Source organism: Mastomys coucha, unplaced genomic scaffold, assembly GCF_008632895.1.
Source record: "Mastomys coucha isolate ucsf_1 unplaced genomic scaffold, UCSF_Mcou_1 pScaffold5, whole genome shotgun sequence".
Lineage (NCBI taxonomy): Eukaryota > Metazoa > Chordata > Mammalia > Rodentia > Muridae > Mastomys > Mastomys coucha.
In genome coordinates this window covers 67,920,872-67,943,913 of record NW_022196911.1, presented here as the reverse complement: position 1 = coordinate 67,943,913, position 23,042 = coordinate 67,920,872, and the positions used below count along the sequence as shown (strand labels likewise).

At 48.3% G+C, this 23,042-nt stretch overlaps 1 protein-coding gene across 1 annotated transcript in view; it reads left to right on the top strand.

Moving 5' to 3' along the window:
* Positions 1–23,042, top strand: part of Spns3 (sphingolipid transporter 3 (putative)) — a 57,412-nt gene that overhangs the window by 31,594 nt on the left and 2,776 nt on the right. The window contains exon 9 of the mRNA XM_031353877.1: positions 18,599–18,664. Within this exon, the coding sequence (XP_031209737.1) occupies positions 18,599–18,664 (66 nt within the window). The remainder of the gene's footprint in view (positions 1–18,598; positions 18,665–23,042) is intronic.

Below are 23,042 nucleotides of genomic sequence, written 5' to 3'. Positions count from 1 at the left end.
AGCAGCAAGGACCCCTGTCCCCATCAATCCCAGTATGTCCTGTGTGTCCTATATCATTCTAAACACTGGGGGGATTGTATTAAACAAAATAGCACACAGTTTACATGGAGTGAAATAAGTATATATTAGAGGAGGATGCATTCTGTGGGGATAACAGAAGAGAAAAAGATGAGGGTTCAAGGGGCCAGGGGATATAGGACCCTCACTATGATGAATGCTTCAGTCCTGACCAGAAGCAAGTGAAGGACAGAACCATGTGGTAGTGGGAAAGAGAAACCTGTGGAGGGAGAACAGCAGAGGTTGAGACTCCAGGGAAGAGAGAGTGACTGGTGGGAATCAAGGAAATGTGCCTGGGATGGGGTGAGCCAAGACCGGGTGGAGGAAATGTGTTCTGAGGAATAGCAACAGGAAGTGGGGGATGCAGATCGTGTAGGACCTTGTACCTACAATGACTTTGGTTTCAGATGTGAACTGAGGGCCAGTGAATGTATACTGCATACAAGCCAAGTGATCCAAGTGATGGTCTATAGTGGGTATCTCTTGCTGCCCAACAAATCACCCCAAAGCTTAGTGGTTTGAAACAGTCTACTATAGTAATTATACTTATAGTTATTTTTAGATAGAGTCTCATGAGCCCAGATTGGCTTCTTTGCTTGCTAGTTTTTGTTTGTTTGTTTGTTTGTTTTTAGTTTTTTTTGTTTTTTCAAGACAGGGTTTCTCTGTGTAGCCCTGGCTGTCCTGGAACTCACTCTGTGTAGCTGGCCTCGAACTCAGAAATCTGCTTGCCTCTGCCTCCCAAGTGCTAGGATTAAAGGCGTGCACCACCACTGCCCAGCCTGCTTGCTAGTTTTATGTCAACTTGACATAAGCTAGAATCACCTGGGAGGAGGAAAGCTCAACTAAGAAAATGCCTCCATAAGATCAGGCAGTAGGCAAGCCTGCAAGGCATTTTCTTAATTAGAGATTGATATAGGAGGGACCAGCCAGCCCATTGTGGGTGGTACCACCCCTGGGCTGGTGGTCCTGGATACTATAAGAAAGCAGACTAAGCAAGCCATGAGGAGTAAGCCAGTAAGCAGCACCCCTCCATGGCCTCTGCATCAGCTCCTGCCTCTAGGTTCCTGCCCTGTTAGAATTTCTGTCCTGACTTCCTTTGATGATGAAGTGATGTAGAAGTGCAAGTGCAATCTTTTTCCTCCCCAAGTTGCTTTTGGTCATAGTATTTTATCACAGCGACGGTGACCCTCACTAACACAACTTTGAACTCCTAGGTAGCCAAGCGTAACCTTGAATTTCTGACCCCCTTGTCTTCACCTCCTTTTCCCAGGGCCTGGGGTTACAGATGTGTATCATACACAGTTTAAACAGTGCCAGAGATCAAAAGTGGGGCTTTGTACATGCTAGCTAGGCACTCTACCAACTGAGTCACATCCTTGGCCTTCAGTGATTTCTCATGGCCGGATGGCTTCTCTCCCGTTTTTTGTTTATTTGTGGCTACACTGACCTGGGATGGGCTGTAATGCCCGCACTGACCAGTCTCTGGTGGCTCTTCTCCACAGGGCTCTGTATCCTTTGTTAGAATAGATCAGCTTCTTTTTAGGACAATATCTAAGAGACCCAAGTGTAAAATGCAAAGCCTTTTAGTCCCCAGAAAGAATATCACTTCTGCCTTCTTCTGTTGGCTAAGGTGATGTAGAACCCACCCAGGTTCACTGAAGAAGGGCACAGTATAAAAGCATGAATATGATGTGGCAGGATTAACTGGGCCATTTTGCAACTGTCAATCACACAGCTTAAGGAACTCTCTCTGGCTCAGCAGGTAAAAGGGCTTGTTGCCAAGCCTCACACCCTGAGTTCGATTCCTAGGACCAACATGGTAGAAGGGGAGAACTGATTTCTGCAAGTTGTCCTCTGGCTTTGTGATCTGTCCACATGTCTCTCAACCTCCTCTGTGCGTGCACATGCACAAGTATGAAATAGATAGGGGGAAACTTGAAATAAAAAAAGGCAGAGGGAAGGGGCGGTGCCAAAGTCAGGAAGAGGAAAATAATGAAGAGGTTTTTTCCAAGGACACAGGCCAGCAAGGGTGGTGGCTTGGGTCGGGCTGGCTAGTGAGGAAATGTGGAGAAGTGGTCAGGTTCTGGGTGTGTTATGGAAGTAGAGCAACAGGATTTCCTGACAGACTGGGTACAGAGCAAAAGAAAGAGAGGAGTTGAGAGTGTCTCTGTGGCTTGAGCCTCTGGAGTCAAGGAGTTGCTGTTTACCGAGGGGACGTCTGAGGGGGAGGAAGGGTGGCTGTTTTTAAAGTTCTGTGGGGTTCCAATTTAGGCATGTTAAATTTGGGATGTATATTAGTTGCTTTTTCTGTCACTCCAACGACAGCAACTTAAGGCAGGAAGGGTTTATTTTTGCCTCATGGTTTAAGGATACACTCCCCAGGGGCGGGGAAGCGACGCAGCAGGAGCACGAGGCACCTGGACATCCTGTGTCTCACTTGGTGTTCTTACTGCTGTGAGGAAGACCATGATCCAAAGCGACTTGGGGAAGACAGGGTTAATTTCACCTTAGAGAGCTGACAGTCTATCACTGAGGGACGCCATAGCAGATACTCAAGGCAGTAACCTGGAGGCAGGAACTAAAGCAGAGGCCAAGGAGGAGTGATGCTTACTAAGGCTTGCTCCTCAAGGGCTTGATAAGTTTGCCTTGTTATACAACCCAGGACCACCTTCACAGGGTAGCATCACCCTTATGAGATGCACCACCCCCATCACACATTGCTTTAGAAAGTGCCCTCCAGTCTTGTCTGTAGGCAGTCTGATGGAGGAATTTCCTCAGTTGAGGTTCCTTTTCCCAGAGAGCTCTAGCTGGTGCCAAGTTGATGAAATAACCAGCCAGCTCACAGTGTATTTGCAGTGAGGAAGCAGAGAGATAAATCCTAGTGCTCTGTTCTCTCTCTTCCTCTCTCCCCCTCCTCCTCCTTCTCTTCCCCCTCCTCCCCCCCCTCCTCCTCTTCCTCCTCCTCCTTCTCCTTCTCTTTAAACTGGGATAGGGTCTCACTGTGTACTCTTGGCTAGCTTAGAACTCACTATGTAGATCCAGCTGACCTCAAAGTGATGGAGATCTACCTGCCCTCTGAGTTCTAGGTGTGGTGGGTGTGTCACCAGTTGGCCTCCCCTTCTCTTTCTTATTCAGTCCTTGACCCCAGCCCACAGGATGGTGCTACCAACATTCAGGATAGATTCCCACCTCAGTTAGAGCTCTCTAGAAACATCCTCACAGACTTCGCTGGGGCTGTCTTCTAGGTGATTCCAAATCCAGTCAGCAAGTCAGTCAAGTTGAACCATCCCAGGCTGCCTCTCAGGACATGCAGCTCAAGATGCCAAGAGGCAGCTTCTGTGTGCCAGCCTGGGCTTCAGGACAGAGGTTTAGACTGCTGACTCGAAGCTGGGAGTTTGATTGAAGTCACTGAAGTGAGCATAGTTTGGGAAGAGAAATAACACAGGGATAATTTTCCAGGCATGCACAGGCCAGGGGCTGGAGGTGCATGGCACTGTCATCAGAAAGACAAGGTTGCAGCCTACACTATAGACTACTGTAGTGTATCAAATTATATATATATATATACATATATATATATACATATATATATACACATACATATAAAATACATTATATATGATATGTATTATTTATATAATGTATATGAGTGTTTGGTCCACATGTATGTATATGCACCATATGCCTGCAGAGGCCAGAGGAGAACGTTCGATCCCCTTGAACTGGAGCTATAGATAGTTGTTAGCTGTGTGGGTGCGGAAAGCCAAACCCAGGTCTTCTGCAAAAGCAACCAGTGTTCTTCACCACCGCGCCATCCTTCCAGACCCAACATTTATATTTCACTTGGAGGGAAACTTAAAAAATGTAGTGGTTGCCAGGTAGGTCAGAGGCAGGCAGATTTTTGAGTTTAAGGCCAGCCTGCTCTTTATACTGAGTTCCAGAACTACGGTGAGATTCCATCTCAAAAAAGAAAGTAAATAAGTGAAGCAGATCAGACATCATCTCTGAGAAGTAATTACTCTCAACACACTGGTCTGTTTACACTCGTGCGTGTCTTTTCACTAGATGGCTGTCTTCCTATTTGTCTTTCTGTACTCACTCTCAGGTTTATGTTCACTAGAAATACTTGTATTGTTGTTATTTGGAGGTAGAGTCTCACTCCGTAGCCCAGGCTGTCCTGGAACTCAGGTTGAAGCCCAGGCTAGTCTCAGCTTGTGGCAATTTCTTGCCTCAGTCCCCCACATGCTGAGATTCTAGGCAAGAGCCATGACACACACTGGGTGCACAGACACTGGGGTCATGTGATTTTTAAAATAACTTCTACAAGTTGTTATTATTTTATTTTATGTGTATGGCTAGTTTTTCTGGATGCATATCTGTGCACCACATGTGTACCTGGTGGCCATGGAGGCCAGAAGGGTTAGATCCCTTGGAACTGGAGTTGCTGTGAGCTACTATGTGGGTGCTAGAAATAGAACCCAGGTCCCCTGACAGAGCAGTCAGTGCTCTTAACCACCGAGCCATGTTTCTAGCAGGTTTTTTTTTTGTTGGGGGGGCATTGCATTCAGTTATTTATGATTTGTATGTGCACGGATGCATGTGCTTGTGTGTGCAGGTACTGTGATATGCATGTGCATGTTAGGAAACAATTTTCAGGATTCTCTTCTCTCTCTCCACTATGTGAGTGAGGAATTGAATTCAGATTGGCAGCTCTGGGAGCAAGGGCCCTTACCCAGTGAGCCATCTTACAGGTCCACTTTGTAATTTTTAGAACATATTTGTTTAGATATAATTCATATACCATACAACTCATGTACGTAAAGTGTGTGCCTCATGGTTTCCTATGTATCCAGAGCTGTGTGATCATTCACACATCAATTTTTCCTTTTGAGATAAGGCCTTACTATGTTGCTTAAACTGGCTTTGAACTCCTTGGCTCAAATGACTGTCCTGTCTCAGCCTCCTAGGTGTTAGGTTACCAGGTGCCTGCAACTATGCCCAGCCCCTGCACTGACTTTAGAGCCTTTATATCACCCCAGAGAGAGGCCTTGTATCCACTGGCAGTCATTCACTGTCTTAGTCAATTTCCTATTACTGTGATAAGATACTAGGGCACACCTCTTCCAACAAGGCCATGCCTCCTAGTCCTTCCTAAACAGTTCCATCAACTGGGGACCAAATATTCAAACATATGGCTCTAAGGGAGCTATTCTCTTTCAAACCACCACATTCTACTCCCTGAAGGAGGAGTGCTACCAGAAGAGGGCTTTGAGATTTCAAAAGCCCATGCTGTTTCCAGTTAGCTGTCACTGTGTCATCATTGTTGTAAGCTCTCAGATACATCTCCAATGCCATACTTGCCTGCCTGCTGCCATGTTCCTCGCCAGGATTGTCATGGACTCTAACCCGGTGAAACTGTAAGCCCCAAAATAAACTCTTCCTTTTATAAGTTGCATTGGACATGATGTCTTATCACAACAATAGAAAACCTCTCTACCCCAGCTATCCTTTTTCTCCCCAGCCCTAGGCAACCACCAGTGACCTCCTGCCTTTATAGCTTGTTCTTGCTAGACACCTCCCAGAAACGGAAGCACAGAGTATATGTTGCTTATGTAACTTTGGTCAAAAGAAACTGAGGTGAAGTCAAAAGCATTAAATTCAAATTAGTTGTGAAAGTTTGGATTTACGGATGAAGACTAGCTATGAGAGAGAGAACCAGCTATGTCTCCCCTCCTTCTCTCCTTAACCTCCCAAGTTTTGTTATTTTTATTTTTACATTTTCTAGAGTTATAACATCCACAATCTGTTCTCAGTGCATAATCCCAGTAGCTGCTTGACAGTGCTCCCGTATTTAAATGAAGCTGGTGCTCATTATCAGTCTGGGTATAGAGATTCTCTGTCGCTGACTCCCTTATTTTGTGTCACTGCCTAAGTGCGTGCATTTCTGGGTTCAATGGGTTGAAAGAGTTGAGGTTTTTTTTCTTTTTCAGAGACAGAGTCTTACTAATTTTGCTCTACTCAGACGGAAACCACATGTGCACGAGAATCAGCTTTTCCTGCCCTGCAAGTCCCCGGGCCCTTGGGTGCTGCAGGCTTAGGGGCTAGGCTGACAGGAAGGCTCATAGGTCTAAGCTGTTGTTTCTCAAAATGGGTGTTGTGATCTCTTTGGGGGTAAAGTGATCCTTTCACAGGGATCACATATCAAATATCATGCATATCAGATATATACAGTGATTCCTAACAGTAGCAAAATTCCAGTCATAGAATAGCAACAAAAGTAATTTTATGATTGGGGGCCACCACAGCATGAGGAAATGTATTAAAGGGTCTCAGAATTAAGAAGGCTGAGAACCACCTCAAGCTGGAAAGCCCAGATGCTTATAGCTTTAGACCATAGAAGCTGGAGACCTATGACTATAGATGCTCAGGTTGGAGGGACGTTGCTCTGGCCTTTGCCAGTGGCTGGGCACTTCCAGCTATTAAAATGCTTAGTGTTCAGAGTGAGTACCAAGACAGCCAGGGCTACACAGAGAAACCCTGTCTCGAAAAAAAAATGCTTAGTGTTTAAATGACAAGTGAGCATCAGCAATCAGCAACAGCCAGCTAGTGTTGCAGCTCCTAAGCTTTGAGTGCTAAGACCATTGGCTCTAAAGCTTGGCAGCCCCCTGGACCTGTTTAGAGATCTATGGCCCTACAGCTATAATCTTTGGCTCCTTATAGCTTCTGCCCTCTCTGTATTTCCACCATCCTTCACTGTCCACACCGCCTGGGGTCACTACCGTTTCTGCCTTTGGTATTTTCTGGACCTGTTCCGCAGCTCTCCTGCCACTGTACAGCTTCGGCCACTGCCTCTGCTTGCTGTCGCCACCGTTACTGCAGCCACTATGTTACCCGCTCAGTCTATCCGTGACAGAGACAAGTAAGCCAGAAAAGACCGTGTAAGACTCCTTCTACTGGGCCTCTGCTTTAACTTCACTGGATAGCCCGGAACAGTGTCTCCCAAAGGGAGCCAAACAGCCTTATATAGCCAGCTAAGGATTGTGGTATAGCTGTATGATGCAAATGTGGCGTTATAATGTACTCCGATCACAGCACAACTTCAAGTTCTACCAGCCAAAGGCCTTGTGTGTGGATCAGTTACAGGCCCAGCCAACATTGTCATGTGCTTCCTTCCTGGCTTGAGAGAAGCGCTACAGGGTAAGCTGAGGCACCTGGACTTCCTGACTTGTGATCCGGGATGCCTGGTGTAGAATTAGACCGTGTCCTTCTGGAGCAGGAGTCCTAGCTTATAGTTTTGGTGGCCATTATGGCTGAAATGAAGTGTCCTCAGAGTGGTAGGAGAAGACTTAAACCTTTAATCCCAGCATTCAGAATTGCTGAGGCAGGAGGGGTCAGTTCAAGGTCATCCTGATCAGAGAATTACCAGGCCGATCAGAGCTACCTAGTGAGATCTTAACGGCAAACAGCAAAACCACGGCTGGGGATGTAACTCAGTTAGTAGAGTGCTTGCCTAGAACACATGAGAGTTTGATCCCTAACTCCACATAAACTGTCATTCCAGCACTTGGAGGTGGAGACAGGGAAATCAGAAGTTCGAGGTCATCCTTGGCTACACATATCAAGGTTTTTGGAGACCCACTACAATCTCCCCAACTACAACAGCAAATCAAATCGGGTCAACCCACAACAAAAACAAAAACAAAACTCAAATATGGCCAGGCTGTCTTGGAGGCCTGTTGTTTACTAACGGGCTTCTTGGCTGACTTTTTCCTCCTGGAAGCAGCCTGGCATGGGAAGGGACCTGACAACTGTCACTCAAATGGGTGAGTGGCTTGCTGCCAGTAGCTAAATTTAGTCAAAGAAAATAAATATCAAGATGTATATCTCAAGGAATTATCCCAAAATTAGCATTCCCCAAATACACTGTTTACTTATTCATTTTTGTGTGCATGCGAGGCCTGGGGTGGATATCCAATGTCTCCCTCTATTGCTCTCCACCCACTGAGACAGGCTCTCCCACCGAACCCGAACGTCACTGATCCAGCTAGACTGGCTTGCCAGCAAGGCCCAGGGACCCTCCTTTTCCCCAGCCCCACCTTTGCAGTAGTAGGATTACACTCAGAAGCCTCTACATTAGCCTCTTTATATGGATACTGAGGATCTGAATTCAGGCTGAGCCATGACCCAAGCACCAAAGTTAAAACTCTCTCTTCCTGGGGCTGGAGGGATGGCTCAGTGGTTAAGAGCGCTGGCTGCTCTTCCAGAGGTCCTGAGGTCAATTCCCAGCAACCACATGGTGGCTCACAACCATCCATAACAAGATCTGATGCCCTCTTCTGGTATGTGTCTGAGGACAGCGACAGTATACTCATATACATAAAATAAAAAAAATAAATATTTTAAAAATAAAGAGGGGGATTAGAATTTAAAAAAAATTCTTTCTTTTATTCTTTTTTTTTTGTTTTTAAAAATTTGTGTATGAGTGTTTTGCCTAAACATATATATATATATATATATACCACATGCATTCTTGGTGTCCATGGAAGCCAGAAGAAAGCATCAGATTCCCAGTAATTAGAGGTACAGATGGCTGTGAAGCACCATGTAGATGCTGACAAAACTGGGTCCTCTGAAAGAGCAGCAAGTGCTCTTAAACACTGAGCCCTCCCTCCAGCCCCCCAATTATCATCCTTAACAATGCCGATCGGAATTGTCTTCTTATGATGCTTAACTGTGAGTAACCCAGGCCTAATGCTTCTGGGGAAGATTGGGCTCCTCTGATCTGTCTCTCTACCACACATCCCAGGCTGGCCTCCAACTCAAACTAATGATCCTCCTGCTTCCATCTCCCAAGTACAGGATTACAAGCATGTGCCCTGGTGCTCAGCCCCCCACCTCCCTTTTTAAATTTTAACTTTTTTTAAAAAAAAGGTTTATTTATTGTTATATGTAAGGACACTGTAGCTGTCTTCAGACACCCCAGAAGAGGGCATCAGATCTTATTATGGATGGTTGTGAACCACCATGTAGTTGCTGGGAATTGAACTCAGGACCTTAGGAAGAACAGTCAGTCTCTTAGCCTCTGAGTCATCTCTCCAGCCCAACTAACTTTCTTTCCTTCTTCCTTCCTTCCTTCCTTCCTTCCTTCCTTCCTTCCTTCCTTCCTTCCTCCCTTCCTTCCTTCCTTCCTTCCTTTCTTTTTTTTTGGCTTTTTGAGAAGGGTTTCATTATGTAACTCTGGCTGTCCTGGACCTCACTATGTATACCAGGAGGAACTCACAGAGATCCTCCTGACTTTGTTCCCCAAGTGCTGGGATTAAACGTGTATGCTACCATCTTCAGCCTTGGTCTTTTAAAATCCTGAATGTTGGCAGGTGTGGTGGCTTACACCTTTCATTCCAGCACTGTGAGTTTGAGGGCAGCCTGGTCTACAAGGTGAATCCAGGTCAACCAAGGCTCTGTTACACAGAGAAACCCTGCTGGAAAAATAAACAAAACAAAACATCCTTAATGTTGATCCTTTTTTTCCCCTTGTGGGTGCCCAGATATTTCATTATTTTTTCTGAAGTCCAGTAGCTTAGTCAGTGTATTAGTCTCTATTGCTGTATAACAAATCACTCCCAAAACATGGCAGCGGGAAACACTGTTGTCTCAGAGTCTGTGTGGGTTACTTGGGTTTTTGGCTCTCTCAAGGGTGCAATTGAGATATTAGCTCGAAGTCTGTTTCAACGGCAAGCTCAGCCGGGGAAGGCTGCCAGGATCACTAATGGTTACTGGCAGGATTCAGATCTTTGGGTGTCGAACCCCATTTCCTTGCTAGGTGTTGGCTCTCAGTTTCTTGATATGTAGATTTTTTTTTTTTTTTCTTTTTTGGCCTCAATCAAAATAGGCATGATTTTCACCATTGAGCTACACTCTCTGTCAACAGCTTCCTTTACTTAGCGGTTTGCTCCATCAAAGCATAGAGGACAATGATGGAAGAGAGTACTTTATAGCCCAATCACAGAAAGGCTACCCCATCCCCTTTGCTGAACTTTACTCATTCAAAGCAAGTTGCCAGGTACAGTTGACTGACTACAGGGCAAGGGCTTAAGGAGGCACTCCTCACAGCCAGGAAGTGTGCCTGAGGTGGGCACTCCACAACATCTCAGAGTTGGTCATGACTGCTTTTCCTTCTGCAGAGTCAGTAGCCGGTCCTTCCTCATTTTCTCTCTGAGTGTTTCTTAGGCGATTCAGTTTGCTTTTCCTTGTCCTGGATCCTGGCTGGGACTGGTTCTTGGATGAGGCAAAAAGACACCAATGGAGAAGAAATGTGAGAAGGCTCCCAAACCTTTGGTCCTGGGGAGGGGGGGCCCTCCTCAATGCCATGGCTCTACCCACCTCCATCTAGAGCCCTGCTCATCCTCATCCTCCCTCTATGCCATTCACTTCTATGATTCTTCTCTTTGTGTCCTCTTAGCAACCACCAGGAAGTGAGGTTGTTTTCAATGCGTTAGCTCTGTGTTGATGTTGTTTGTGGTTTTCTTCCTCCGTTTAGTAATATTACCTTAGGTAAGTCACCTCCTTTTATGTCTTATCCTACTGAGCGATAATTTTCTGCACTGGATTCATATCCTTCTTACATTACTCTGTAGTTTGAAGCAATTATAAGAATGTCTGTGTCCCTTTTCTTACCATCTGCCTTCTAGGTTGGATTCTTCCCCTATTTCTCTCCCTCCTGTCTCTCCTTTATCCCTCTCTCCCCTTACCTCTCCTTCTTTTTCCCTTCCCTCTCTCTTTATGTGCTGTTCTTTTTCTCCTTTCTTTCCTTTTCTTTTTAAAAAGTTATCTTTATTTTATATGTATTGTGAGTGCATGCTGTGTGTGGGTGTGTGTATGTGTGTGTGTGGACATGTGTGCAGTGCCTATGCAAGCAAAAAGAGGTGTGTGTCAGATCCCTTACAGCTGGAGTCACAGGCATTTATGAACTGTCTGATAGGTGCTGGAAGAACAGAGCACCCATAAGCACCAAGCCATCTCTCTATCCTTCCTATTAGAGACCAGGTGCATTGGGGTGGTATGGCTGTAGACAAGGTTTTCCTAACTTCTCTTTTGATGTCTTTTCAGTCTCTGTATTCTTTTTCTCCTTCTGTTTTCTTTCCCTTATCTGTTTCTTTCTCTATCTCCTTTCCCCCTTTCCCCTCCTCCCTTCCTTCCTCCGTCCTTCCCCCCTTATATGTCTGCCTAGTTCCCTTGGTGTGTACAGATCACATTCCCCTACCCTGGGTATGGGTAGCTCTGCTCAAACACTGCACAGGCTGTGCTTTCAGAGTTCTTGACTCTGCTCCAGGCTTCTCTCTGGCTGTCTTCTTCTGCATCAGGGCTGTAGTTTGAGTTGAGCATTAGGCTCTGTAGACTTTTCTGTCGCCTGAGGAAATTACAGAACCAGGTAGTAGGGAGTCTTTGTTAGGGCACCTGGGCTCTGCTCCTAGTTGGGATTTAGGTAAATGCAGTGTACAGCAGAGCTCCTCTGTGTAATTGGTGGGTGCATCCCCTTCTGGGATTGGAGGTTGCCTTCTGGCTGGTGGAGGCAGGACAGGAAAGTTCACTTTCCCCATTTCTGCAGTCACTTGTCCCACTGGCTCTCTGCTAAGGGCACCTCTAGGCTATATTCTTCTCCAGTGAGGAGGGTTTTGTAGAGTGGCTCTCAGGAGGACACTGAGCAGCATACACTGCAGAATCATCTGCCTTTCTGCTTGCCTGCCAGCATTTAATGTTTATTTCATTAGAGTTTGTTCTTTGTCTTTGATGAAAAAACTCTTCTCCCTGCCTTACTGCTTTTGGCTTCTGGAGCCACCATCTTTATTTACCTGGGAGTTGCTCTAGATGACCTCTAAAGCCCTTTCCAACTCAAACTTGATCAGGACATCAAATTTGCTCCCTACCCAAGGTAGAATGGAGCAGAGCCAGCGTGGGCATCCCTAAGGCAGTTAAGATTGCCTGAGGTGGTTATTCTTTTCAGCCTTGAGGACTCCCAAGGCTGTCTGGGATCAGCCAGGATATGTCCACTGGAGCTGTGATCACAGGTCATCTGAGGGTCGACTCCTGGGGCAGTGCCAGCAGTGGTACCTCAGATCTTCAGAATTCTCCTAACACTCCCCAACACTGCCCTTGAGGACTTCTGGGAGAAGCCTCTTTGCTTTCTGCTCTTTGGGCACCCCACCCTCAGATCTGCTTCAGTGGGGCTTAAAGAGGACCACCATCTTGCTAGGATCCAGCAGGTGTCTCTCCGTGCAAGGCAGCACAGCCCGTAAAGGAAGTTCACTCCCTGACAGGATTCCCCAGGAGGACTTCAGAGCTTACTGCTTCGCTTTCCAGCTGCCAGCTTACCAGGTTGTTGGGTGGTTGATGGACTCGGGAGACCAGCCAGTGCCCTTGCCCCCCAGGCCAGTCCCTGCCATTACAGGTTGGCTGGCCTATGGGTAAAGCATGCCAGCCATACGGCTGGCTGCTTGCTGGCAGCCAGGCTGTACACTCAGTCTGTTCTGGCTGACTCAACCATGCTGAATGTGGCATTACTGCATACGTGGGGGAGGTTCTCTTGTTTTTTTCCTACATACCATGAGTCCAGAGGGGACAGTGGTTTCCTTCCTTCCCAGTGGGTCTTAGAATTTATTTCTAAGTGGATCAGTCAGTGCTCAATTTGAAGGGTGAGGTGGGCTCAGATTGAAGATACAGGTTCTTGGGGGTTGACCCTGCCCAGGATGTACCTTTCATCTTTCTGCCTGTGTGTGTGCCTTCCTTTGTGTATATGTGTGATGAGAGTTGTGCAGGTGGGAAGGCATGAATGTGTGTATGTTTTGTGCAAGGATATATACAGAATGTGTGTGTGTATGGTGTGTATGTGTAACTTAATTGCTGGCTCTGTTATAAGACCACAGTGGTGTTACGTGAGTATATGGTGGGCTGCAGATTGTGTGTGTGTATGGTGTGTGTGTGTAACTTAATTGCTGGCTCTGTTATAAGACCACAGTGGTATTATGTGAGTATATGTTAGGCTGCAGATTGTGTGTGTGTATGGTGTGTGTGTGTAACTTAATTGCTGGCTCTGTTATAAGACCACAGTGGTGTTATGTGAGTATACGGTAGGTTGCAGATTGTGTGTGTGTATGTGTGTGTGTGTGTAACTTAATTGCTGGCTCTGTTATAAGACCACAGTGGTGTTATGTGAGTATACGGTAGGCTGCAGATTGTGTGTGTGTATGTGTGTGTGTGTGTGTAACTTAATTGCTGGCTCTGTTATAAGACCACAGTGGTGTTGCGTGAGTATATGGTGGGCTGCTCCTCAGCTAGTGCTCAGCCTGTGACTGTACTAACACCAGTTCTAGTTTGTGCATTCATTGTGTAGTTTGGTTTTTGTTTCTGAGAGTGTCTTGCCATGTTGCCCAACCTGGCTCAAACTCTTGGGCTCAAATGGTCACCTGCCTTAGCCTCCTAAGCAGCTGGACCTTACAGAGAGAATTCCATACCTAGTACCACATGTATTTTGATATTTTATATATCTCCTCTGTTACCTTCATATGTGTATACATGTGATATGTGAGTGTTGTATGTGTATTTCAGGTTTTGAGTGTGTATGCATGTGTATTGAAGCTTACATGCATGTGTGTGAGGCCTTGCAGATATGTAATTGTATGTGCAGAAGTCTGTGTATGTTTATGTTGTTGCTTATGCATCTGGTATGTGTGTGTGTATAAGTGGCAGTGTAAACATGGTGGTGTATGTGCAAGCTTCTCTGGCTGGGATGACTAAAGCCAGACATATCAGTTGTCACTGGCCTAGCTCAAGGATGAAATGTCAGAGGTCAGGGGCTCTCCAGCAAAGGCCATTTCTCAGGCCCTGGGCAGTCTTCCCAGGACCTCCTCCCTATCAGGAACTAAGTCGGGGTGCAGGGAAGCTACCAGATCCCGGAGAAGAGTCCAAAGCAGAATCCGAGTTCCCCTTTGGAAGTCCCCTCTAGGTGGGTGTGGGGAGATGACAGGGCCTGAGAAATCAGAGCGGCCTGGATCAAGCCATCAGCAATGGACAGGAGGAGACAGACTGAAGGGGCATGTAAGATGCACAACGAGGAGTCATGCAGAGTCAGCAGGCTCTGGGATTTGCCTGCCTCCCTGAAGCTAAGAGAAAGCATCTTGGCAGCTGCTCTGTACCTGTGTCCTGGCTGGCTCAGCCACACTGGGCAGGAACAGTGATGGGGTCAAGATGAGGGAAAACAAGTTAGGGGACATGTCAGTGTGACTATTCAAGGGGAACTTGGACCTGACAGATAAGCAGTTGGCCAAATTCTTCAAAACTGGAGATCTATATCTATATCTGTATAGTATGTATATTTGTGGTATATGTGTGTGTGTATGTGTGGTGTATGCGTGTGTATAATGTTTGTGTGTGTGCATGTGGTATATATGTATGTGTGTGTAGTGTATGGTGTGTGATGTATGTGTATGTGTGATGTGTGTGTGCTTGTGTATGTGTGGTGTATGTGTGTGTATGGTGTGACACATGTGATGTATGTGTGTTTGTGTGATGTATATTTATGTGTGTGGTATGTGTGGTGTGTGTGTGGTGTATGTGATGTGTGTGTATTTGTGTGTGGGTGGTATATGGATGTGTGTGTGGTATATATGTGGGATGTGTGTGTAGTATATATGTGGGGTGTGTGTGTGTATTGTATGTATATAATTTTTTTTGTGTGTGTGTGTGTATGTGTGTGTGTGGTGCTTAAGCCATGGCACATGTATGGAGGCCAGAGAGCAGCTTGGGGATATTGTTTCTCTCCTGTCACCTTTGGTATCTAACTCAGGATAAAACTGGGGGTCCTCAGGCTCGCTGGCCAGTGCTTTTACCTGGTGAACAGCGGAACCACCTTGGACAACCCTTGGTGTATTTGCTTGTCTGTTTTCTATTTCTTTCTCTGTGTTTTTCTTTCTTTTTTTGTATGCTGTTTCACTCTGTAGCTGAGGTTGGTTCAACCTCTCAAGTGCTGGGGTTGCAAGGAATGAGCCACCATGTCTGGCTTCTTTCTTTCCTTTAACTAAAAAAATTGTGTTGTGTTGTGTGTGTGTGTGTGTGTGTGCCACAATACAAGTGTGGGGGTCACAGGACCACTTGTAGGAGTTGATTTTATTCTTTTTTTCCATTTATTTATTCACTTTACATCCTGATTGCAGTCCCTCCTCCCTCCTCTCCTCCCAGTCCTACCCTCACATCTCCCCTTCCCCTACTCCCCCCCTCCCCTTCTCCTATAAGAAGGTAAGCGCCCCCCCCATGGGTACCAACCTGCCCTGGCACATCAAGATGCAGCAGGTGTAGGTGCATCCTCTCCTACTGAAGTCAGAGAACACAGCCCAGCTAGGGAAAGGGATCCAAAGAGAGGCAACAGGGTCAGAGCCAGTCCTTGCTCCAGTTGTTGGGGGACCCACATGGGGACCAAGCTGCACATCTGCTACATATGTGTAGAGGGCCTAGGTCCAGTCGGTGTATATTCTTTGGTTGGTGGTTCAGTCTCTATGAGTCTCAATAGGCCCAGGTTAGTTGACTTTGTAGGTCTTCTTGTGGTGTCCTTGACCCCTCTGGCTCCCTCAATCCTTTCTCCTGCTCTTCCATAAGACTCCTGAGCTCTGCCTAATGTCTGGCTGTGGCTCTCTGCATCTGCTTCTATCAGCTGCTGGATGGAGCCTCTCAGAGGACAGTTGTGTTAGGCTTCTGCCTGCAATTTATCTTATAAGCAGGATACATTTTGAATCAGGGGTTTTGTGAGTGGGTTGGTGTCCCCCTCCTTCCACTGGAATTCCCACCTGGATATAGAAGGTGGCTACATCAGCCTCTGTATCCCCTGATGCTAGAAGTCTCAGCTAAGGTCATCCCATAGACTACCAGGAGCATCCCCCTGCCCTAGGTCTCCTTCCAGAGATGTCCCCTTCAAGCCCTCTCGCTCCCTCCCCACACCTAATGCCCCCTGTTCTCCTTCTCATCCTCATTGGAAACAACCTAGATGTCTCTCAACCAAAGAATGGATAAGGACAACATGGTACATTTATACCACAGACTACTACTCAACTATTTAAAACAAAAACATCATGCAATTTGCAGGCAAATGAATGGAACTAGAAAATGTCATTCTGTCCTGAGGTTACAGGCATGTGCTAAGGTTACAGGCATGTGCTGAGGTTACAGGCATGTGCTGAGGTTACAGGCAGGTACCACGATGTCTGCCTCTGTTTGCTTGGTTTTTATTTGAAGCCACATCTGACTATACCATGGAAGTCACTGAATGAGAATTGCACGGCACTCTGCCTATGGAGATAATGTGTGTAGAACTGTGTATAACTGGGTTTCCAGCAGCAGGAGCATGGTATGTTGGTGTCTGTCCAGGCTGTGCAGTGAGAGAGACCAAGGCTCCAAAGTGGGTGTGGGGGACCTTCCTAAGGTCCCCGAGCAGGTGTCCCACCCTTTGTGGCAATGCCACTCCTTGAGCCCAGAAGGCTGGGCTTTCACTGCCTGGAGAGCCTCTGTAATTATGGGATTAGAAGGCAGGCTCTCTCCACCGGCCCTCTGCCCCTCAAAGCCGCAAGCAGAGTGATGGATTTGGTGGCAGAGCGCCTGTTTCCAGGTATGTCTGGAAACCTGGCACCCCTGGGCAGCTTGTTCATCTTGAAAGGCCCCATTGTGGCTGTAGCCTCCCTCTAAAGGGGCTTTATTTTGGGACCAGGATCCACCCTAGTCCAGCTGGAAGAAGGAAAAGGTACCTTTCAGGATGTCCTGTGGGTGTGGAGGTAAAGGAAACACCACACAGGAGGGTATGTTCCTGTGACCGTGGGTGTCCAGCCTCTGTGGAGGAAGAGAGGACCCAGAGGCGGGCTGAAGTATGTGGAGAGGAGAGGCTTCTGGCCCAGGTAGAGGTGGACAGATGACGGGACACCATGGGGAGGGGAGGTGCTCTGGGCCAGGCTTTCATGTGGTCGAGAATCTGGGTAGACAGGCCCTGTCAAGATGGAATGCAGGGCTGTGGCCTGCCTGGGCCTCACCCGAGTCCTGCCCACCAGTGACTTCCTGCTTCCCACTACTGTGGGTGCCCAGCCTTTGTCCTAGGCGTAGAAGGAGACCCACCCTGACCTCAAGGGCCTCCCAGTTAGGGTACCCAGGGCCAGAAGCAGCGGCCACAGGCAGCTGGGCTGGGTAGTAAGATCACAGGAGCCGCTTAGCCTCTATTCTGCTCTTCTCTCACCAGATCGGATCATTCTCTCACCCCACCCAGTGTGGCAGCACATTCCACCTCCTGATGCTGCTCCCAAGAGATGTCTGCCAGGCATTGTTTGTAGGGCTCCTGCAGCTCTTTCTAGCTCCTTCTGAATGCCCCTATGTATCTGCCAGGCTCACCTCTGCCCAGGGCTCCCTCCCCATCTGATTCCCTCCACCAGCCTTTAAAGCACAGTGGCCATTGGAGGCCCCTGGGAGTTCTTTAGGCCAAAGGCCTTCCCAATCTCACCATGTACAAGCCAGACACAGAGGAGAGGGCATCTCTGGAAAGTGGCCCTTGGGCCTGGTGATCTGATCTGTGACAGTGGGGTATGATGATAACTGTATCAAATTACCCAACCCAAGATGGGTAATAGAGTGTGGATGCCCAGCATGCAGTAGGTGTTCTTTCTGGTTGTGTCTTTTACTTCTCTGCCTTTGGGGTATCAAGCCTAAGCGTTCCCAAGCCTGTGCAGCTTTGGGCATAGCCCCGTGACTCCAGGAATGACTAATTCCACCCTGGCAATCAGCTCTCCAGAGCTGGGAGAAGGCCTTTCCTCCTCTTTCTTCGGTTGCTTCATTAAGCTCTTCTTGAGTGAGGGGAATGAGGATTTTCCTAATCCGCTGGCACGAGGTAAAACTGCAGAAAGCTGGGGAAGATGGGCCAGCCGTAGAGAGGGTATCAGGAGCAAGGCCGAGGGTGGTGCTGGACAGGGGCCAAAGCTTTGTGTTTCTGGTTGGCTTTGCCCTGGACCAGATATGACCGGGGAAAAGCCTTGGCCTTGGCTAGGAATTACCTATGTCTGCACAATGGCTGTGCTAAGGCTTGTTCTGGGGAGTAGGGTCTGAGAAAGGCGCTTGAGAGAAACCTTTTGAGAGGTTCCTGGGATGGGGGGAGTATATGTGATCCTCCAGAGAAAACAAACAGAAGGTGGTCAAGCCTTCTTGTCCTGAGTCTTCACATTTGGAAATGGTCTGGTAGTCCTGTTGCTTCCTCCTTCTGGGTTCCATGAGTGAGCCCTAAGGGCTGGGTTTAGGAGGCTATGAACCAGAGTTCTCAGACCTGCTGCTCGTCTTGGGGGTCTCGGTGGCAACCTGCCTATCTATCCTGGAGCTGCCATTCCGAGGCTCCTCCCACCTACCAGTCTCCATAGTGCCTTCCTCTCGGGGAGCCTCAGTTTCCCCTCTGCACAATTGAGGAGGAACTGTGGGAGGGGTGGGTGCCTGAGGCGGGGCACTCATCCAGGCCCATCCTCTCTGTCCACAGGTGTTCCTGGCCCTCGGGGAGCTCCTTCTGTCTTGCAACTGGGCAGTAGTTGCTGATATCCTGTTGGTAGGTATGGGTCCTGGCACTTTTGAGTAGCCTGGGGATTGGGAAGGACTTGAGAGGCCATGGCTGGGGGTTAAGGTCACTTTCCACAGTCTCTATACACAAAACACCTCCTTTCAAACTCTCTCAAGTGTTTCCTCTATCATCCTTGCACATAAGCACGGGAGCCCAGCGAGGGTTGGTACCTGGACCAAGATCACACAGTGGCAAAGTTCTGAGCGAGGACTGGCACACAGGTTTGCCTTCCTTCTTTGCCATTCTATTTCTTAGTAAGTGGGCTCCTTGGCCTGTACTTTAGAGTCACAGACAGATGCTGGACTTTGAGCACTAGCCACTAAAGCCTGCTGGTTCCAGCCCATCCCATCCCATGGAGCACTCCAAGGGCTGGTTGGACTATGATGAGACCTAATGCTGTTCTCATCACATGGGTTTGGTGTCCAGAGTTCAACTTGCTCCTTCCCCAGCTCCGCCCTGTGTTCAATCCCTCAGCAGCTTCTGAGGAAGCACGAGGACTTTGAACATTATGAAACTGTGAACCCTGATTGATAACAGGGCTCCCAAGCCTAGGAACACCGAGGGGCCCCCTGCTGTCTCCTGGCAGACTGGCATAGTCTAGCACTGGTATAGGATTCTGGGTGGCCTGGCCACAGGTAGAAAGGAAAGCTGTCTGGTGAGGAGGATCAGGCTAGAGTCCTCCCCAGAGACAGCCCTGGGCTTCAGCCTGCTTCTGCCCTGTCACTCAGGAGCCATGTGACTTTTAACAGGTTGCTTTGTATCTCTGAGCTTTGGTTTCCTGATAAGGAAAATGGGGATGGAATGTTAGGACCATTGTTGTGAGAGTGAAGGAAGATACAACCTGTAGAAAGTTTAGCCCAGTATCAGGCACAGGGGTTAATGGGTAGGAATTCCTATTGTGACCCTGAGGTTTCCATGGCTCTTCTATCTCCTAACGTTGTCTTGTGGCGGGGGGGGGGGGGGGGGGGGGGGGGGGGGGTCCTAGAATCTGGGTTTGGAAGGATGTGTATCATTTCATCAGACAACAAGATCTGATTGAACACTACGTCGACAGGATGTTCACTGCCTGCCTGTGGTTCAGGCCGAGCCCTGTCTTTGGCTCTAGTGAACAAAGGAGATCACTAGATATAGCCAGTCTTCCCTGCCCCTCCCTCTGGACCTAGGCTCCAGGCCAGACCCAGCCATAGGCCTGGCAAATAGCCTGGGCCTCAGTTTCCTTGCCCATCAAAAGGTCTAATCATTACCTGCCTAGTCGGGTGAATGAGACAGCCTGAGGGAACACCCACCCTCTACATAGCTCATCCTCTCTCAGGCGGTTCAAACCACACTGAGCCTGCCCCCCCACAGCTTCCTCCGCTTACCCCCCACTGTGATCCTTTTTCCACATGACAGCCCCGATGATATGTGAAGGCTACACGGCATCTCTATGTCTGTCCCTGCTGGAATCATTAACCTGGCAGAGCCAGGCGCCTTGCAATGCTAAAGAGGAGTATGCTCATAACTGCAAAGGAGGCAGAGGGTAGTTCTGGGGGCCAGCTAGAATCTGGACTGCGTGGGGTGGGGGGAGCTGACTGACCACTTGCAGCCCAGCCTACAACTCTGCGAGTCCTTCATGGCTTGGAGGTTTCTGCTCTTTCCCTTGCCTTCTCGCTTGCCCTAAACTCTGTGGCCCACAGGGATCTTCCTGTACTAGATGGAGTGTGGGTAGTGGCCAAGTGCAGCCCTTTCAGCTCCCATGTTTTAGAGGGGCATAGGTTTACGAGAGAGAGTATACTATGCAGATGTGGCAGAAAGCCAAGTGCAAGAAACAGGGAGAGGACACGCGTGGAGACTGAGGTCCCGTGGAGAAAGCAGGTCAGGGAAGGATGTGTGTGGGGACTGGTTGTGCAGGAAGTGGAGGAAAGGCCCCTGTACTAACCTGGGATTGCTCCTAAGCAGGAGGTGAACTTCTTTTTTGGTTGCTGTGAGGGAATTGCAGCAGGAGACATTCAAGTGGGGAGGTCTTGGTAGAAAGAGCAAAGAGGGTCTAACAGGAGAATGAGGGAGAGTCTGCGGGTTCCTGGGGAGCTGGTGCCTGAGAGGGGAGAAAAGGAGTGGGGAGAGGGGAGTGGAGAGAGGGGAGAAGGATGGACAGCGGAGCTCAGTCAGGAGCATTCTGGCAATCTGCCTTTCATGCCTGTCCCTGCAACTTATGATGAGAGACAGACTGTGGCCATCACTTGACCTCTGTGAGCGCCTCAGCTCAAATGCACAACAGATAGATGGGCAAGTAGCTCCTACCAGTGTGCTTCAGGCCGAAAGGGCACAGTGAGCTAAAACCTGTACCCTGTGTGTTCCTGAGGAGGTGGCATCTAATCCCTACCAGTCCTTCCTCGGGACATTGCTCTCTCCGCAAGGGAGAATCTAGGCTCCTTTTAGACGAGAGGTCTCCAAGGACTGCCTGCTCCAATGGCCCTCACACTTCATTCTTCCTGAGTCAAGCTTGGAGGAGCTTGTCACTGATTGTGGACTCTTTGTCCTCATCATCTGATTGGGTGGGTGGAGAGTCGGTACAGGACCTGAATTGCTCGCAGACCTCCCACAGAGGCCTGACCCAGTAGTCTTTAGCACCGCTACTGGGTTTTCATAGTTATCTCTCCAGCCTGCAGGTTCCTTGCAAATTTCTCCTTATCTATCTCCTTGTTCACCCATCCTCATGAGGAGCTCATTCCCTGCATCCTCCCTACGTATCTCCTCCTGGCTTGGCTGCGCCTGAGACAATCTTTTCTCCTGGAAAGACAAAGAAAGTGTCTCTCTCTATCCATAACTGCTCCAGGAGCCTCCAGCCGTCCTACCCAGGCCGCTCCTCCATGGCTCACTCTTCTTCCCTGTCCTGAGCAGAAGGATGCTTGAGGAGGGACTGTATTACCATTCAGGGGTGTCTGGGCACAGGGGTTGAGTTGGGGAGTGTAGAAGGCAAGCTGCCAGGGAATCTGTCCTTTGTGATTGTCTCCCCAACTCTCTGAAAGGTGGTGGCTGCCTGCACCTCTCTTGCCCCAGGCTATAAAGGGAACTGCTTTTCTGAGAAGGGCGAGCCAAAACACAGGTGTTTTTGTCTCAGAAGCTGGTGAACCTGGAATGTTGGAAACCCAAAAGCCACTCATTTTCAAAATTACCCACCCCTAGCTTGCCAGGTGCTGCTAGGCCCAGCCTTTGCAGAGTTACAGGAAGCGGGGAGGTGGGACCTATGCTTCCCTCCACTGAGAAGATATGGAGGCCGCTTGCAGAGACCTTCCTCTGGGGGTCCGAGCAGCCCCCAGCCCCATGTGGATCTGTGTGGATGCTTGAGGTCTCTGTGTAGGAAGTCAAAGCTGGGTCCGTCTCCCCAGAGCCACCCATGACTAATCGCATAATTATGGGGTGAGAAGGAAGTCCTAAGAAGGTGCAGGGCTGTGGTCAGTCCCTCCTCCAGAGCTGGCAGGTCCTGAGGATGGCAGGAGGCCCAGCTTCTCTTCCTCTGTGGGGAGAGAACGTTGGCCTTAGTGACCGCCATACCATCTGATGGCCCACAGTGGCTCCCCAGTTCAGCCCTGCCCACCTACAAGTCCCTCTCCAACAGGCCTTCTGGAATCCAGAGTCAAATTTTTGGGTTCCTACCTTTGACCTCTCTCTGTAAGACATGGATTCTCCTGCCCATTGGCAGGACCACTAAGTCATGGACCACTAAGAAACCTGTCTTTTTAATTTCTCTTTTTTGAGATAGGGTTTCACTATACAACACTCATTGGTCTGGAACTCTGTATAGACCTGCCCGGCCTCCAGCTCATAAAGCTCCACCTGCTTGTGCCTCTGCCTGTTGGGATTAAAGGTGTGAGCCCCCATGGCCTGCTTCTGTCTTCTTAGCCTTACTGTCCACCTTTTAAATGCTGTGCAATGAATATATCAACATGGCTGAACATGTCGGTTCCCCTTCTCCCTAACAGCAGAGGGTTAGGAGGCCAGCCCCTGGGAGGAGAAAGCCTGCCATCCAGTCTGGACCCTGTTACTTCCTGGCTGGGCTGCTCTGGGCAATTTAACTACCTGCTCTGTGAAGGTTTTCCCATCTATAAAACACAGGAAATAATGATATCTCCTTCATGGCTTGTTGGAGCTGATACATAAAAACACATGCAGGAAGTAGTCATTAAACACTATTATTATTATTATTATTATTATTATTATTATTATTATTATTATTGTTATTTGCAGATGGGTTCAGATAATGGATACTGAGGTTTTGGGGACAGAGCAGCAATCTCCTCTGTGATTGCCATAGTAGGGAATAGCTCTGAGCTGGCAGGTTTTCTTCTCAGACTAGTCTCTCTCTTTTTTTTTTTTTTTTTTTTTT